The following is a 17,320-nucleotide window of genomic DNA, read 5'->3' as shown; positions in this document are numbered from 1 at the left end:
AGTGGTATGTGACCTTTTAAACGGTCACATACATCAGGGGTCTTCCAACAAAAGGCTTAGGGGCTTGGCCAGGGCATGGCTTCACGCCACTAAGAGAGCAAAAAAAAGTATGTTCCCTTAGCAGAAAGTAAAAAAACAAACGCTCTGAAAAATTTTTGTACATAGTTCAGGGAAGATTTTTTATTTATTTTTTTTTCTCCAGAAAGCTCCAATCAAACGCAAACCAGAAGGTTTTTTTTTTTTCCCCTGCCTCTAAAGCCTCATGCACACGAGACGCAGTTAAACGCGCGTTCAGATGCAGTTGGACAGTTTTTTCAACTGCACCTGAACTCATTCAATGTTATCCTATGTGTCCATGCACACAGTCTCGTTTTTTTCCGTTTATATGCAGTTGCGTTTAATCTCGTTTTTCCAGAAGCAAAAAAATGCGTTCAGAAACAAAAATTTCTGCGTTTCAGACGCAAAACGCGGTAAAACGCGGCAAAACACCGCTACCGCGTTTAGCCGCGTTTGCGTTTATATGCGTTTTTAAAGGTGACCTTTTTTTTTACATTAAAAATCTCAAAAATGATTGCAAATGATGAAAAACCATTAGAAAAATATTTTAAACAATTGCAATTGCAAGTGGACAATCCACAACTTGTGGCAAGTGACATGGCAAGTGATGTGGCAAGTGGACAATCCACAACTTGTGGCAAGTGACGTGGCAGAAGAAGTGGCAAGTGACGTGGAAAGTGGACAATAGACAACTTGTGGCAGGTGACGTGGCAAGTGACCTGGCAGGTGACGCGGCAAGTGACTTGGCAGGTGACGTGGCAAGTGGAAAATCAACAACTTGTGGCAGGTGACTGGCATGTGACGTGGCAAGTGGACAATCCATAACTTGTGGCAGGTGACGTGGCAAGTGGACAATCCACTTGTGGCAGGGGATGTGGCAAGTGACGTGGCAAGTGGACAATCCACTTGTGGCAGGTGATGTGGCAAGTGACGTGGCAAGTGGACAATCCACAACTTGTGGCAGGTGATGGGGCAAGTGATGTGGCAAGTGGACAATCCACTTGTGGCAGGGGATGTGGCAAGTGACGTGGCGAGTGGACAATCCACAACTTGTGTCAGGTGACGTGGCAAGTGGACAATCCACAACTTGTGGCAGGTGATGTGGCAAGTGGACAATCCACTTGTGGCAGGGGACGTGGCAAGGGACGTGGCAAGTGGACAATCCACAACTTGTGGCAGGTGATGTGGCTGGTGACGTGGCAAGTGGACAATCCACATCTTGTGGCAGGTGACGTGGCAGGTGACGTGGAAAGTGGTGTGGCAAGTGGACAATCCACAACTTGTGGCAGATGGCATGGCAGGTGACGTGGAAAGTGGACAATCCACATCTTGTGGCAAGTGACGTGGCAGGTGATGTGGCAAGTGACGTGGCAAGTGGACAATCCACAACTTGTGGCAGATGATGTGACTGGTGACGTGGCAAGTGGACAATCCACAGCTTGTGGCAGGTGGCATGGCAGATGACGTGGAAAGTGGACAATTCACATCTCGTGGCAAGTGACGTGGCAGGTGATGTGGCAAGTGATGTGGCAGGTGATGTGACAAGTGGACAATCCACATCTTGTAGCAAGTGATGTGGCAGCTGACGTGGCAGGTGACGTGGCAAGTGACATGGCAAGTGGACAATCCACATCTTGTGGCAAGTGACGTGGCAGCTGACGTGGCAAGTGACGTGGCAGGTGACGTGGCAAGTGACATGGCAAGTGGGCAATCCACATCTCGTGGCAAGTGACGTGGCAGGTGATGTGGCAAGTGATGTGGCAAGTGACGTGGCAAGTGGACAATCCAAAACTTGTGGCAGGTGACGTGGCAAGTGACGTGGCAGGTGACGTGGCAAGTGATGTGGCAAGTGGACAATCCACAGCTTGTGGCAAGTGACGTGGCAAGTGGACAATCCACAACTTGTGGCAGGTGACGTGGCAAGTGAACAATCCACAACTTGTGGCAGGTGATGTGGCAAGTGACGTGGCAGGTGAAGTGGCAAGTGACGCGGCAAGTAGACAATCCACAACTTGTGGCAGGTGATGTGGCAAGTCACGTGGCAAGTGGACAATCCACAACTTGTGGCAGGTGATGTGGCTGGTGACGTGGCAAGTGGACAATCCACAGCTTGTGGCAGGTGGCATGGCAGATGACGTGGAAAGTGGACAATCCACATCTCGTGGCAAGTGACGTGGCAGCTGACGTGGCAAGTGGACAATCCAAAACTTGTGGCAGGTGACGTGGCAAGTGACGTGGCAGGTGACGTGGCAAGTGATGTGGCAAGTGGACAATCCACAGCTTGTGGCAAGTGACGTGGCAAGTGGACAATCCACAGCTTGTGGCAAGTGACGTGGCAAGTGGACAATCCACAACTTGTGGCAGGTGACGTGGCAAGTGAACAATCCACAACTTGTGGCAGGTGACGTGGCAAGTGGACAATCCACAACTTGTGGCAGGTGATGTGGCAAGTGATGTGGCAAGTGGACAATCCACAGCTTGTGGCAAGTGACGTGGCAAGTGGACAATCCACAACTTGTGGCAGGTGACGTGGCAAGTGGACAATCCACAACTTGTGGCAGGTGATGTGGCAAGTGATGTGGCAAGTGGACAATCCACTTGTGGCAGGTGACGTGGCAGGGGACGTGGCAAGGGACGTGGCAAGTGGACAATCCACAACTTGTGGCAGGTGATGTGACTGGTGACGTGGCAAGTGGACAATTCACATCTCGTGGCAAGTGACGTGGCAGGTGATGTGGCAAGTGACGTGGCAAGTGGACAATCCACAATTTGTGGCAGGTGACGTGGCAGGTGATGTGGCAAGTGGACAATCCCCAACTTGTGGCAAGTGACGTGGCAAGTGGACAATCCACAACTTGTGGCAGGTGCCGTGGCAAGTGACACGGCAAATGCAAGTGTACAACTGCTCTCTATGCTGCTGCTGCTCACTCTGATCAAAATAGCAGAAATAGTTAAAAAAAATTCTTTGAGAGCTTGGGGAGGGTCTACATGATGTTATCTTTATAAACGCGTTTAAACACGTCTAAACGCGGCATGCAAACGCGGCAAAACGCGCGTTTCTAAACGCGCGTTTCAGCTTTTTTTTAACAGAGGTTTCATCTGCGTCTTGTGTGCATGAGGCCTAAATGTTGAGCTTAAAGCGCGAGTCCACCGGGACTCCGCGGTTTTTTTTTTTTTTTTTTAAAAGCCAGCAGCTACAAATACTGCAGCTGCTGACTTTTAAATAGTGACACTTACCTGTCCAGCGCGCCCGCGATGTCGGCACCCGAAGCCGATCGCTCGCTCGTCTGGCGGGTGCTGCCGCCGCCATCTTCGGTATGGGAATCAGGAAATGGAGCCTTTCGGCTTCATTTCCCGGTTCCCTACTGCGCATGCGCGAGCCGCGCGGCGCAATCCGGACGGTCCCCGCTGCCTTGGGGAGCGTGTGTTTCCCAGCAGGCAGCGGGGCACTTGCTGAAGGGGGTGGGCGCTTGCGGAAAGGGGCGTAACGTACGCCCCTTTCCGCAGAGAGCTAGCCCGGAAGTGGGTGCAGTTACCTGGATTATCCAGGTAACTGCACCCCCCTCCCCCCTGAAAGGTGCCGATTGTGGCGCCGGAGGGGGGGGGGATTCCGATGAGCGGAGGTCCATTTTAGGGTGGACCTCCGCTTTAAAGTATGCCTGTAATTGTCCTAATGTGCATGGATACATAGGATAGCGTTGAGCTGCTTCTACAGGCAGAACACAAAACTCCTTTAGAAGCAGCGATTTATTTTATTTATTTTGCCAGTGTAGTTGGAGCCTTCGCATCACTTTCACTGCACTGTGGTGGAGGTGTTCCTACTTTGCTGTGTATGTCTTCGCAGCACTTACTTGGGACTGAGCTATATCACTATTAATATGGGATTAATCGTGATTTGGTTTAGTGGTATTTTGATTGTTGAAAACACATAGAACACCAGATTATAGATATTATTACTTGTAGACAAAGTATTGGAGATAGCGCAGCATTTTCTTCTTTAATGTTAGGTATCTTGTTACTCGATGCAACAGCATCTTTTTATTTTTTATAATGAAGCCCTAATGCGGGGGCTTCTGATGTGATGGGGGAACCCATTTTAGACTTAGGATTATCTAAAAATGTAATTTGCAGCACTGTTTGAGAATATGCAAATAATGGCTGAGAAAGATTGACTTAGGCCTCCTACAAACCTCATCTAAAAGCCTTTCTCCCCTGGCAGGTGAAAGCAGCGTTAAAAACCTGCCTAAAACCATGGTCTGGTGCATCAAGTTCGTTAATTTCATTGACCCGAGCATTACTTTATTTTGAATATTGAAATGAATGAACTTTTAAGCGCTAACCATGCCTAGCACTTAAGCACCTTTTACATTCAATTGGGCATGTTGGGCTTTTTTTTTTTTTTTTTTTTTTTAAGTGCTCCTTCGCAGGTTTGTTTATGAAGAACGAAGCAGTGCTCGTTAACGCTCATATAGCATTTGTGAAACATTTATGATGTGTTTTTATCGTGTTTATGAAGCTTTGAAAAAGTTTCAAGAATGCTCGATTAAATGCCCATGAAAGTTTGCTTTTCTAGTGGGCAGTTCATAAGGGGGAAATGATGTAGAGGAAATGATCTACGTTGAGGTGTGGTTTGGTTGTGGTGTGATAGCAGACATTTTTCTACAGGATGGCTTTTGTATACTTTGATCTCTTTGACACTTGGTTTGGTCCAGCTCAACTTTGCTGAAACAAAAAGCTTTGCCACTGGCAATGTTCAATACCTCTGCTCCTACCTGGCACTGCCAGTATTATTGGCTGGCCTGATGCTTTTGCCTGCTCACAGAAGGAAATGCTACCACAGAGCTGCTCTGTTCAAAGAGGAAGTGTCTGAAGCTGCCCTTTTCCTTGTTCTCTATTATTGCCCAGTGCATTCTGGGGTACATGAACCTCCAATGCCCAGCTAACACTTTATAAATGCTTCACTAATATGCCATAAATGCTATTGGTGCAGTTAGAGCATTATCATTCAAATGAATGGAGATGGCTGACAAGTGACAGTAGCGCTGTGTTAAAAGTTAAGCAGTATGTCAGTCACTTCCTTTTGATTTCACATGTGATCTGTAACCACACCTAGACAGTGGGGGCTTCTGTATCCCAGAATGCACTGAAAATTGAGAGAGTAGCTCCAGTCACTATCTGGTTGTACAGAACAATTGTGTGGTAACACCATTTGTTTCTGTATGTGAGCGAAAGCATCAACCAGCCAGCAATACCGATAGTGCCAGGAAAGGAGCAGAGGCACTGAGCTTTGTCAGTGGAAAAACGTTGTCAACAAAATACCTCAACAAGTGTTGGGACATGGAAGGACAGTGTCAACATGTCACGTAGGCTGATATTAATGTATCTGCGTACTACAACCCAATTATCTTGCGCTAATGTGACGCATACGAAAAAACAAACCTCTCAACAAGTGGGTATTTATCCTTAAGCCTGGTACACACTATCCGCCTTTGAAAAACAATGGAAGGGCTTGGGAGGAGACCCTGTACTAACAATCCGATATTAGTACAGCAATTTCCTCTGCTGAGCTATTGTGTTCTGACGGGGATACACCCAGACAGCCAATGGCTGAGGGCGCAGCTCTGTCTGACTCGATTTTGTTCCTGGAGCGGGATGGAAAGTTCCATTCCCGCTGTAGAAACACAGCGCTCTATATTGTATGTAGCTGATGTTTATATACAGGTTAGAGCGTGCCCAGCAGGCACATATGTTGGTAAAGGAAATGGTTTGAAAAGTTTAAGACTGCTTTTATTGATCACCTCCAATAAATGTTGCCTGCCCATTATTTTGATTAGCTTGATTCAGTACTTAAAGCGGGAGTCTGCCGTTTTTTTTTTTTTTTTTATTTTTTTTTTTTTAAAGCCAGCAGCTACAAATACTGCAGCTGCTGACTTTTAAAATAATGACACTTACCCGCCCAGCGCGCCTGCGATGTCGGCACCCGAAGCCGATCTCTCGATCGTCTCTCGGGTGCTGCCGCTGCTGTCTTGGGTATGGGAATCAGGAAGTGGAGCCTTGCGGCTTCATTTCCCGGTTCCCTACTGCGCATGCCTGAGTCGCGCTGCGCAATAAGGATGGTCCCCGCTGTCTCTGGGATCCGTGTGTTTCCCAGCAGACAGCGGGGGACCTTCGGAAAGGGGTGTAGCTTCTGCAGATATCTATGCCGGAAGTGGGTGCAGATACATGTACTGTACAGGTACCTGCACCCCCCTCCCCCCTGAAAGGTGCCAATTGTGGCGCCGGAGGGGGGAAGCGTTCCAATGAGCTGAAGCTCCGCTTTAATTCACTGAGCAATATCTTTTGTCAACGTTTTGTGTGTTTTAATATTCTGAGACATTAAGGGCTTGTTTCAAATGTTTTGCCATCTGCAGCAGATCACCTTTCAGAGGGCATTTGACAGGCATTGAGGTGTGGTGTTGCCTCCTCACCATATGTTTTAACACTTTTTGAAAGCACCACTGCGCCACAACCACATTTCAATTGAATAGGTTGCATTCAGCGATTGGTTATTTTTTTGCTGTGCCATGATGCTGCAAAGCCTCGTGGTTCTCGTGTACATCCCTGTCTATTGCCTTTGCAGTCTTCGGTGGGGCAGTTAGGGCATGGTAAAAACATTGCGCAACTGTGTGGTTTTTACCACACCACAAGAGCAAATGAGGCTTAATTTAGCAAAAACCTTGAATTTGCCAGTTTTTTTTTTATTTGGCTTGTGCTCTTCAGTGTTCAGTGCACTAATACTACTGTTTATCAGATAAATCTGTTTGCATTTATATTCACTTAGAAATTTTATACCAAGTATTGTTTACATTTTTTTTACTATAACCTTAGCTGGCAACATTGGTGTTAATGATTTACTGTATGTACTGATTACAGCAACAGAAGAACCTTGAAGGATATGTGGGATTTGCCAATCTGCCAAATCAAGTATACAGGAAATCTGTGAAGAGAGGATTTGAATTCACGCTTATGGTAGTAGGTGAGATCACATGCTTAATATAGTATAAGTAAGATTAAGATTATTTTTTACTTATTGGCGATGTTATGTAGCAATATAAAATAGATACAAATTAAATCTGCTCCATAGTTTCATAGTTAGTGAGGTTGAATAAAGACACCAGTCCATCCAGTTCAACCTGAGTGAGTGTCTACAATTGTCCCTATCCCTGTACATTGCACACTCACATCAGTCCCTACCCTCAAGGAGCCCACAATCCAAGGTCCCCATTCATTTACTAGGGCCAATTTTGCACAGAAGCCAATTAACCTACCTGCATGTCTTTGGAGTGTGGGAGGAAACTGGAGTACCCGCAGGAAACCCACGCAGGCACAGGGAGAACATGCAAACTCCAGGCAGGTAGTGTCGTGGTTGGGATTCAAACCAGCGACCCTTCTTACTGCTAGGTGAGAGTGCTACCCACTACACCACTGTGCCGCCATAATCATTAATACATCACAGAATGCATTTTTGCAAATAGCTCAATTTGCATTACATTGTATAGCAGAGCTGGAGTGTGAGGAAGGAGCCAGTCAGATCATAAGCTGACAAGGAGCATGCTGATAGGAGGAGATGGCAACGAGTAATGAGCTTATCACTGATGCTTTTGCTTTTTCTCTGTCCAGCCACTGGGAGGTTCTGTCTGGTCTCAGAAAATGGGTTGAATGATGATGACCATCTAACTGGTAGCATCTTTATAGTGGGAAAGAAATACACTGGGTGAAATCTGTAGGTTCAAAGTGAATAATGCAAAAAAAGCAGCGTTTAACAATTTCATCTTTTAATTGGCTGTTCGTTTTTCTTTTTGGCTGAAGTTCTGCTCCTAGGTGTAAGTTTTAGTTTTTACAAATTCTAGTGATTATGAAAAAAAAAAAAAAAAAAAAAAAAAAATATATATATATATATATATATTATATATATATATATAATATATATATATATATTATAATTTATTTATTTGAAATGCCAATGGGTTTTCCTTTACTGCATACTCTTTTTTTTACCTGTTTCTACAAGATCATTGAATTTAAGCCCTGTCTAGCACTTTTTATGTTTATTAAATCAGTCCATTTATCAAATATCATAACCTTTTCTGGTTGTTTGTCATGTAAACATCTGCTTATAACAAGTGTTTATTGCATTAAAATCTATCTGCTAATAAAACTCTATACAATTTAAGTGTACCAGTAGGTATAACATGCCAGTCTATTGATTAACCTATATGTAGTGCTATCCCTGCAGAGGCTGCTGGTATTAACTAGTTCTTCCCCAAAAAATGTAGAGGTCGCCAGTCATCCAAGCAACAGTCCACTTACTCCAACTCCAAAAGAGCAGTCTAGGGGTTTTCTTTTTTAGATTTCTTTAGGAAACTTGAACATGAGAGGGGTTAGGGCATGGGATACTCCAAAACGATTAAAAAAAAACGTTAGTGGACAGTCTTCTCCTTTTGGTAAATAGAGATCAGTGTATACCAGTGATGGCGAACCTTGGCACCCCAGATGTTTTGGAACTACGCATAATGGGAAATGTAGTTCCAAAACATCTGGGGTGTCAAGGTTCACAATCACTGGTCTATACCCTCACAGCTGGAGACCATGAGGCAAGTCTCTGGTACCTGGTTATCTTGCGCTGGTGGTTTCTAGTTTACAGAACCCTAGAGTCAGATCAGCTTAGGGTCTTTACTCACAAGTCCTTGGGACAGTTTGCACCTTCCAGCTTCCTCCAGACATGGTCCAGTGAGTGAGACAGCACCTCTCCAGATCAGATCCCTTGTGGCGAGGTTCTGCAGTCAGTTTCTATCAGTCCATCCAGGCCTTTGGCTTTGACACCGCACAGGCCGCCAGAACAGCTGTACAGTCCATGGGCTGCCTTAAAGCAGCAGCCCCTCAGGCTTTGGATCCCCCCCTGGAGAGAAGGAAACCCTGCTCTTCAGTTTCTCAGACTATTTATCATCATTCCAGCTCCCTTCTGGACACTCGTCTCCAGGGATTAGCTGGAATCCTATAAATATTCAAGCTGGCTGTTTTGAATTTCCTGCCCTAAGCTGTGAAAGCTTATTCCAGAGGCAGGGGAAAGCATTTAAACTTCCAGTTTGTGAAACCCTGAACACACACCAGAATAAATGGAGCCAAAATCTAAATTTACCTAGCATCCTACGCTAGGAGGGTGCTGCATCTATACAATCTCCGTAAAACACACAGATGTATTAGCTTGTTGGCAACTCTTTGAAGGCAGTATTTAAGCATTTCTATTTTTATGAAAGAAAGAAAAAGAACTAGTTTGTTTTGTTGTGTGCACCGGATTTACCTACTGACTAAAGAAAAAGCATTGTCCTTAAGGCTTGTTTCACACTTGTGCTATGCAGGAACCCTGCAAATCCACTGCGCATTCCTGCATCACACCTGACTCGTGCGGCAGTTCACACTGCCATATGTGAACTGCTGGGAGTGTCAATACAATGTTAGTGGTAGTAAACCCTTACAAACCACTTTGACCTACAGGTAGGCCTTAATCTAGGCTTACCTGTAGGTCAAAGTGGTTTGTAAGGGTTTACAACCACTTTAACATTGTATTGACACGGTTTAGGAGATATTTACCGAAAGACAGGCACCGCTGTCTACGGCGCATGCGCCGTAGACAGCGGCACGCACTGAGCACGCCGCAGTTAACGGTGATATGCGGCGAGTGACGGCTCCCATGCGCATGCGCGGGAGTGACGTCATCGCGGCTCCGACGAATGACAGCGCAGGAGCAGCGAGACCCACCAAGAAGATGGAGGCTCCGGACTACAGGGGATAGCGGTGACTTTGCTGGCTCCTGTGTCAGGTAAGTGACACATGATCGACTACTATGCGATGCATAGTAGTCCATTATGCTTTACCTTTGCAGGGAATCAAAGAGGAAGTAAATCCATCAGGGTTTACTTCCTCTTTAAGGACACCCCCATTTCAGCTCCCATCTTACTGCGAACTGATGGTTCAGACATGAATGCCCATACCATCCAATTCTGGTGCGGACCAAAAAAGGGTCCTGTGCGAGTTTAGTCCGAATGTGATATCAGCCATACAAATGGTATCTGCACCCACTTCCAGGCATAGATAGCCGAAGAATCTGCGGGTATTTACCCCACTTCCTGCGGGGCCCCCACTGTCTGCTGGGAAACGCACGGATCCCAGAGACAGCAGGGACCGTCCTTATTGCGCAGCGCGACTTGCGCATGCGCAATAGGGAACCGGGAAGTGAAGCCGCAAGGCTTCACGTTCTGATTCCCGCACCCGAGAGCCGATCGGCGGGCTGTAGGTCTAAGTGTCCATATTTTAAAAGCCAGCAGCTGCAGTATTTGTAGCTGCTGACTATAGAAAAAAATAAATAAAAAAGGCGTGACTCCCGCTTTAAACTTCAACAATTTTATCCCTGACCTGTCTGGTGTGTTCCTTGGCCTTCATGATGCTGTTTGTTCACTAAGGTTCTCTAACAAACCTCTGAGGGCTTCACAGAGCAGCTGTATTTACTGAGTCTAAATTATGCACAGGTGGACTCTATTTACTAATTAGGTGACTTCTGAAGGCAATTGGAACCACTACATTTTAGTTAGGGGTATCGGCATAAAGGGGGCTTAATACAAATGCGCGCCACACTTTTCAGATATTTATTTTGAATATGGTTTTCCTTCCACTTCACAATCATGTTCCACTTTGTGTTGGTCTATCACATGAATGAAACCCCAATAAAATACATTTTACGTTTTTGGTTGTAACATGACAAAATGTGGAAAATTTCAAGGGGTATGAATACTTTTTCAAGGCACTGTAGAAAGATAATTATGTAGTACTTTGAAACTGAAACCCCCCCCCCCCCCTTAAAAATATTTTTGGTAAGGCTAAGGCCAGCCATACACGGTGCAACATTCTTTCCTGCAACCATTGCCAAACAGGAAGCGAGGAAAAAATCCTTGAAAATGTAAGAATTCCTTTGGGACCCCCAGGCCACCAGAACTAGTGTCCCCATTGAAACATTTCCCCTATATTACCTTTCTAGGGACAACCCAAAATTGAGGTTTTCTCTTACTTTCAATGATTGTAAACCGGACAAATAGGGAAATATTACTTAACGGGTGCACAAACAATAGTAAACCCCTGACAGGTGTTCTAATCCCTCTCCACTTTTATCCTCTATTGGGTTCACTGCTGTTATTGAATTCTTCTGCATAGCAAAGTGACAGGTTCACCTACCTGCTATATTCCCTATTTTCACTTACTAACTATTCAGTTGCCTGCCTGTCTCTCAGTTCAGCAGCTGTTAGTAAAAGGCAATACCTACTACTTCTAGGCATAGGGAGGCTGCCCTTCCTCTAACATGAAACCTGAGGTCAGTGCGAAATGCACACGTCACCTCCTGGCTTCCGACACTGTCTTTGTTGGCTGGCTGTAGCTCTTTTTTTTTAAATAAAATTGTTGGAAAGTTCCTGTGGTGTGCAGCCTTTCTTTTCTTCCTATTGATCATCAGTGGTGGGCCATGGCGTGCACCCAGCGCATTCGCACTTTAGTGACTGCTCACCTGGAGCCGCGTCTTCCTTGTTTGAATCTTATGGCGACACTGGTGCTTAGTGAATGGCTGCTCAAGCCTGGAAAGGCAGGATGAAAGTCCTTTCTGTAGGCTCTAAACTGCAATGACTGGTCTCTGCTACTGAATATGGGCACATTTTTATAAGTTTTATGCTGCATAGGTGCAGATGTGGGTAGAATGATGCATATATTTGTTCCAGGTATACTGTAATGTAAATTGTCAGGGTTACCGTATATACTCGAGTATAAGCCGAGATTTTCAGCCCCTTTTTTTACGCTGAAAGTGCCCCCCTCGGCTTATACTCGAGTCACACAGATCAGGTAGGCAGACGGCGGCCATTCCACTATTCAAAAGCCGCGCCTCCCTGTCTGTGATAGGCGGAACACTCAATTTCCCAGCAGTCAGTGTTCCGCCTATCACGGACATCCGCTCATTCTCATACTACGGACGAGGATGAGAGGATGTCCGTGATAGGCGGAACACTGACTGCTGGGAAATTGAGTGTTCCGCCTATCACAGACAGGGAGGCGCGGCTTTTGAACAGTGGAATGGCCGCCGTCTGTCAGACGAGGAGGAGAGGTGCGGCATGGCACACAGAGGCTGCAGAAGGACAAAGAGGCTGCAGATTGGCACAGGTAGGCTGTGATGGACGCAGGGATGGACGGGACGCAGGGATGGACGGGACGCAGGGATGGACGCAGGGATGGACGCAGGGAGGTATGCAGCTGCAGATGGGCATTGTTGACCCTCTTTTCCACTCTTTTAAGCGGTAACAGTAGCTGCTGCATGTCTCACCCTCGGATTATACACGAGTCAATAAGTTTTCCCAGTTTTTTTGTGGTAAATTAGGGGCCTCGGCTTATATTCGGATCGACCTATACTCGAGTATATACGGTAGTTTTATTGTGCCTAGTGTTTAGCTTTAAAGTTGCTGTAAACCCTCCCATATACCCAGTGAAGTAAACAGCCTCAGATGATACACAGGGATGAAACAAATCTCCCTACATAAGTTTTACATGCATATCTGCTGTCTTGAGAGAGAGAGAGAGAGAGAGAGAGAGCGCTCAGATCGTGTTCAATTTTTTTCATGTCCAAAGTCAGCGCAGCAATTTCTAAAGCACTTCATGCTTCCCTTCGCTGACCAGCTTTATAGAGATGCTGATTTCATATTCCAGCAGGACTCGATACCTGCCCACACTGCCAAAACTACCACTACCTGGTGTAATCATCATGCTATCACTGTGCTTGATTGGTCAGCAAACATGCCTGACCTAAATCCCATAGAGGATCTGTGGGGTATTATCAAGAAGACGATGAGCTGAAGGATGCTTCCATATAACCTCAGCAGTGCCGCAGGCTGATCACCCTCCATGCCACGCCGCATTGATGTATTAACCATGCAAATGGAGCCCCGACCCAGTATTGAGTGCATACTATACTGTACATACTTTTCAGTAAGCCAACGTTTCTGTATTAAAAATCCTTAAATTTTTTTTTTTGTGTAGTATTTCTAATTTTCTGAGATACAGAATTTTGGGTTTTGCTAGCTGTAAGCCACAATCCATCCAAATTAAAATAAATGCTTGAAATATATCAACCTGTGTGTAGAGTTTTTTACTTTTTCAGTTAAATTACTGAAATTTAACTTTTTGATATTCTCATTTTGAGATATACCTGTATGCAGCAGTGTTCACTTTAAAGCATTACCTTTTACTTTTATCAAAAAACTGCCTATGCAGATAAGGGGCACTGTAAATAATAACAAACTGTACCTTTTGAGGTAAGTTGAATAATGCTATAGGTAATTTACGTACCTCTTGAAGTCTGGCTGAAGAACTCCCAGAGATGGCATGTTCTTGTCTTGCATTTTTGCTAGGACGTTGCTAAAACATTCCCAGCTGTTACTTACATTCTTTACCACAGAAGCGAGCTCGTTCTCTGATTCAGGCCCCCTTGCATGCGCCGTCTCTCTCCTGTCACAGTAGCTCTGAGCTCAGCGATGCTGCAACAGAAGAGATGGTGGACCACACATGTGCGGGGGTTAGGGAACAGTAATGATGGTGGTGAACAGTAACATGGAGGGACAGGATGGAGCCATTTCTGTAAGTTTTTTTTCAGCCAGGCTTCAGGAGGTATGTAAATGGCCTATACTTTAAGCAAGGACATTATCCAACTTTAGTCAGTTACACGGTTTGTTTTTCTGTTCAGGTTGCCCTTTACCTGCATAAGCAGTTTTTAAGAAAAGTGAGCTTGGGGTTTAGAGATTTCCCCCGCAGTACTTTTTCCTGTTACTAAATGTCCTCAGTCTGGCCGACATGAGTCAACTCATTTCCTCTGAGCCCAGGTTGAACTGGACCCTCCCCAGGCTGTGACAGAACAGTAAAAGCTAGTTTTTCCTTTCGGCATGTGAACTGATTGGCTCCTTGTACTGCTGCATCCTGTCATGCCTCAGTCCTGCTATACATACAGGCACTACAAAAGGGTAGTACCAGGTCATAATCAAATTATAATCAAATGTAATGTATACATGAATACAGAGCTTTAATTTGTGTCTTTTTAGATCTACTTAAGCCCCCATCACACTTGTGCGGATTTTACTGCAACTTTGGACATCAGTCGCATGACAAGTTGTCCCCCAATTATTCCCAATGCCCAATTATATCTGTGCGAATTCGAAGTAGTCCCTGTAGTACTTTGGTTAAACTTTGATACGAGTTGAGGTCCTGAAATCACGTTAAAATTGCGGGTGCAAAATCATGGTAAAATGACTTGACTATCAAGTCGCAGCAGCATGAAAGGGGCCTTAGAGTTTAGCTTTAAGAAATGGATTTTCAAACACTGGAGAAGTCCGATTAGAATTTTTTTCTTAAGCGTTTATCTTCAAGTGTTAATGTGCTTAAATGGTTTGGCCATCATCTCTCTATGGTTGCAAAGACAGGACTTCTCTGTGTGGGGTTTCTTGTAGAGATTCATACTAATAAGCTTGATGGTTGTTTTTATTTCCTCCTCCTTATCCATTCAAAAATCTGTTTAAAGATGCATTGCATATTTCTGACTACGTGGGCTAGAACTACAACTCATGATGCTGTTTCTAAAAATAGCTTCTTGTGGAAATGATCTCATAATTCTATGTATTCTTCCTTTTTGAGAAATGAACTGTTTAGTAAATTGTCTGTGAGGGTTTTATTTTTATTTTTTTTAAGTTAATAAAAGACTGTAATTTGACAGCTGATTTGCTTTAAATTTTGAATATTATGTCAAATTGGTATAGTATTTCTTTAATGCTGTTAAGAAAAGCAGTTCCTCTGAAGATGAGAAAAGTTGGCCAGCCTCTTCAAAACCACAGAAGCTTGGCTCAGTAAAGGGGATTTCAATTAGTCATTAGCGGGTGGTTGATCCATGATGTCCTGCACTCGAAGCATCTCAATCATTCAATTCAGAAGAATGTGGCAGAGAAAATGTTGTTGTGTTGTGGGGGACAGCACTAGCTAGGAAGTGAATATTGCAGCTAAGGTTAATATATCATTTTTATTTTTTTCATTTCTTTTCCTGGAGGGTAAGGCTCGGTTCACACAGGGGCGGCACGACTTGCAGCGCGACTCAGACGCGACATGCAAACGACTTCAGCGGCGACTTGCAAAACGACTTCTGTATAGAAGTCAATGCAAGTCGCCTGAAGTCGCCCCCAAAGTAGTACAGGAACCTTTTTTCTAAGTCGGAGCGACTTGAGTCGCTCCTATTAGAACGGTTCCATACTACAGAACGGAGCGTGACTTGTCAGGTGGCTAAGTCGCCTGGACAAGTCGCCCCTGTGTGAACCGAGCCTTAGAAGTATGGATACACACACATCCATACTTCCCACCCTCCAGGAAAAAAAAATATATATATATATAATTATATTATATTTTTTATTTTTTTTTCCTGGAGGGTGGGAAGTATGGATGTGTGTGTATCCATGCTTCTCACCCTCCAGGAAAAGAAATGGAAAAAAATAAATAAAATGATATATTAACCTTAGCTGCAATATTCACTTCCTAGCTAGTGCTGTCCCCCACAACACATTTTCTCTGCCACATTCTTCTGAATTGAATGATTGAGATGCTTCAAGTGCAGGACATCATGGATCAACCACCCGCTAATGACTAATTGAAATCCCCTTTACTGAGCCATGTTTATTTATTTTTTGTTTAACAGGTACGTTTTTAATTGTCTCCATCTAGGAGAAAATCTTTGGTACAATTTTTACTGAGCCATGTTAGTTCCAGGTTATGAGGTAACAAAACATGAAAAATGCCAAGGGGTGAAAAAAAAAATAATAATAAATAAATTATATATATATATATATATATATATATATTATAATTTTTTTTTTACAGTGCCTTGCAAAAGTATTCACTCCCGTGGAATTTTTCGTGTTTTGTTGCCTCACAACCTGGAATTAACATGGAATGTTTGAGAATTTGCATAATTTAATTTACAGAACATGCCTGTAACTTTGAAGATGTGTTTTTTACTAAAACAGAAAATGTCAATGTGCATAACTATTCACCACCCTAAAGTCAATACATTGTAGAGCCACCTTTCACAGCTCCAAGTCGCCTTGGATAAGTCTCTATGAGCTTGCCACATCTTACCACTGGAATTTTTGCCCACTCCTCCTCGCAAAACTGCTTCAGCTCCTTCGAGTTGGATGGTTTGCGCTTGTAAACTGCAATCTTTAACTCTGACCACAGATTTTCTATTGGATTGAGGTCTGGGCTTTGACTAAGCCATTCCAACACATTTACGTTTCCCCTTAAACCCTCAAGTGTTGCTTTAGCAGTGCGTTTTGGATCATTGTCCTGCTGGAAGGTGAACCTCTGTCCAAGCCTCAAACCACACAGAGATTGGTAAAGATTTTGCTCCATCAATCTTTCCCTCAACTCTGACCAGTTTCCCAGTCCCAACTGCTGAAAAACATCCCTACAGCATGATGCTGCCACCACCATGTTTCACTGTGGGCATGGGGTTCTTTGGGTGAGTGTGATTTGTTGGGTTTGCGCCAGACATAACGTTTTATTTGATGGCCAAAAAGTTACATCTTAATCTCATCAGACTAGAGCGCCTTCCTTCATACATTTTGGGAGTCTGCCACATGCCTTTTCGCAAACTCAAAACGTACCATTTTGTTTTTTACTGAAAGTAATTGTTTTCTTTTGGCCACTCTGCCATAAAGCCCAACTCAATGTATCATATGGCTTATTGTTGTCCTATGTACGGTTACTCCAGACTCTGCAGTTTCTCCAGGGTTACCTTAGGTCTCTGTGCTACCTCTCTGATTAATGCCTTCCTTGCCCGGTCCGTGAGTTTTGGTGTGTGGCCGTCTCTTGGCAGGTTTGCTGTTGTGCCATGTTCTTTCCATTTGGTTATGATAGATTTGATGGTGCTCCTAGGGATCATCAAAGATTTAGATGTTTTTTATAACTTAACCCTGACTTGTACTTCTCAACAACATTGTTCCTTACTTGTTTGGAGAGTTCTTTGGTCTTCATGGCAGGGTTTATTTAGTGGTGCCTCTTGCTTAGGTGGTTGCAGCCTCTGGGGCCTTCATTTCACCAATTATGTGACTTCTGAAGGTAAATGGTTACACCAGAGCTTTTTATGGGCTTTATAACAAAGAGGGTG

General features: G+C 44.4%; 1 protein-coding gene across 2 annotated transcripts in view; it reads left to right on the top strand.

Moving 5' to 3' along the window:
- Nucleotides 1–6,935: 6,935 nt before the first annotated feature.
- SEPTIN7 (septin 7) overlaps nt 6,936–17,320 on the top strand; it is a 124,976-nt gene continuing 114,591 nt past the window's right edge. For both annotated transcript variants that reach the window (XM_077491668.1, XM_077491667.1), the window contains exon 1: nt 6,936–7,072. In XM_077491668.1, coding sequence (XP_077347794.1) covers nt 7,063–7,072 — 10 coding nt within the window. In that variant the 5' untranslated portion in view covers nt 6,936–7,062. The remainder of the gene's footprint in view (nt 7,073–17,320) is intronic.

This window comes from Lithobates pipiens, unplaced genomic scaffold, assembly GCF_037356315.1.
Source record: "Lithobates pipiens isolate NorthernLeopardFrog02 unplaced genomic scaffold, aLitPip1_a1.2 Scaffold_19, whole genome shotgun sequence".
Taxonomy (NCBI): Eukaryota; Metazoa; Chordata; class Amphibia; order Anura; family Ranidae; genus Lithobates; species Lithobates pipiens.
The sequence above is the reverse complement of the archived record's forward strand: the minus strand, read 5'-3'. Positions and strand labels throughout refer to the sequence as shown.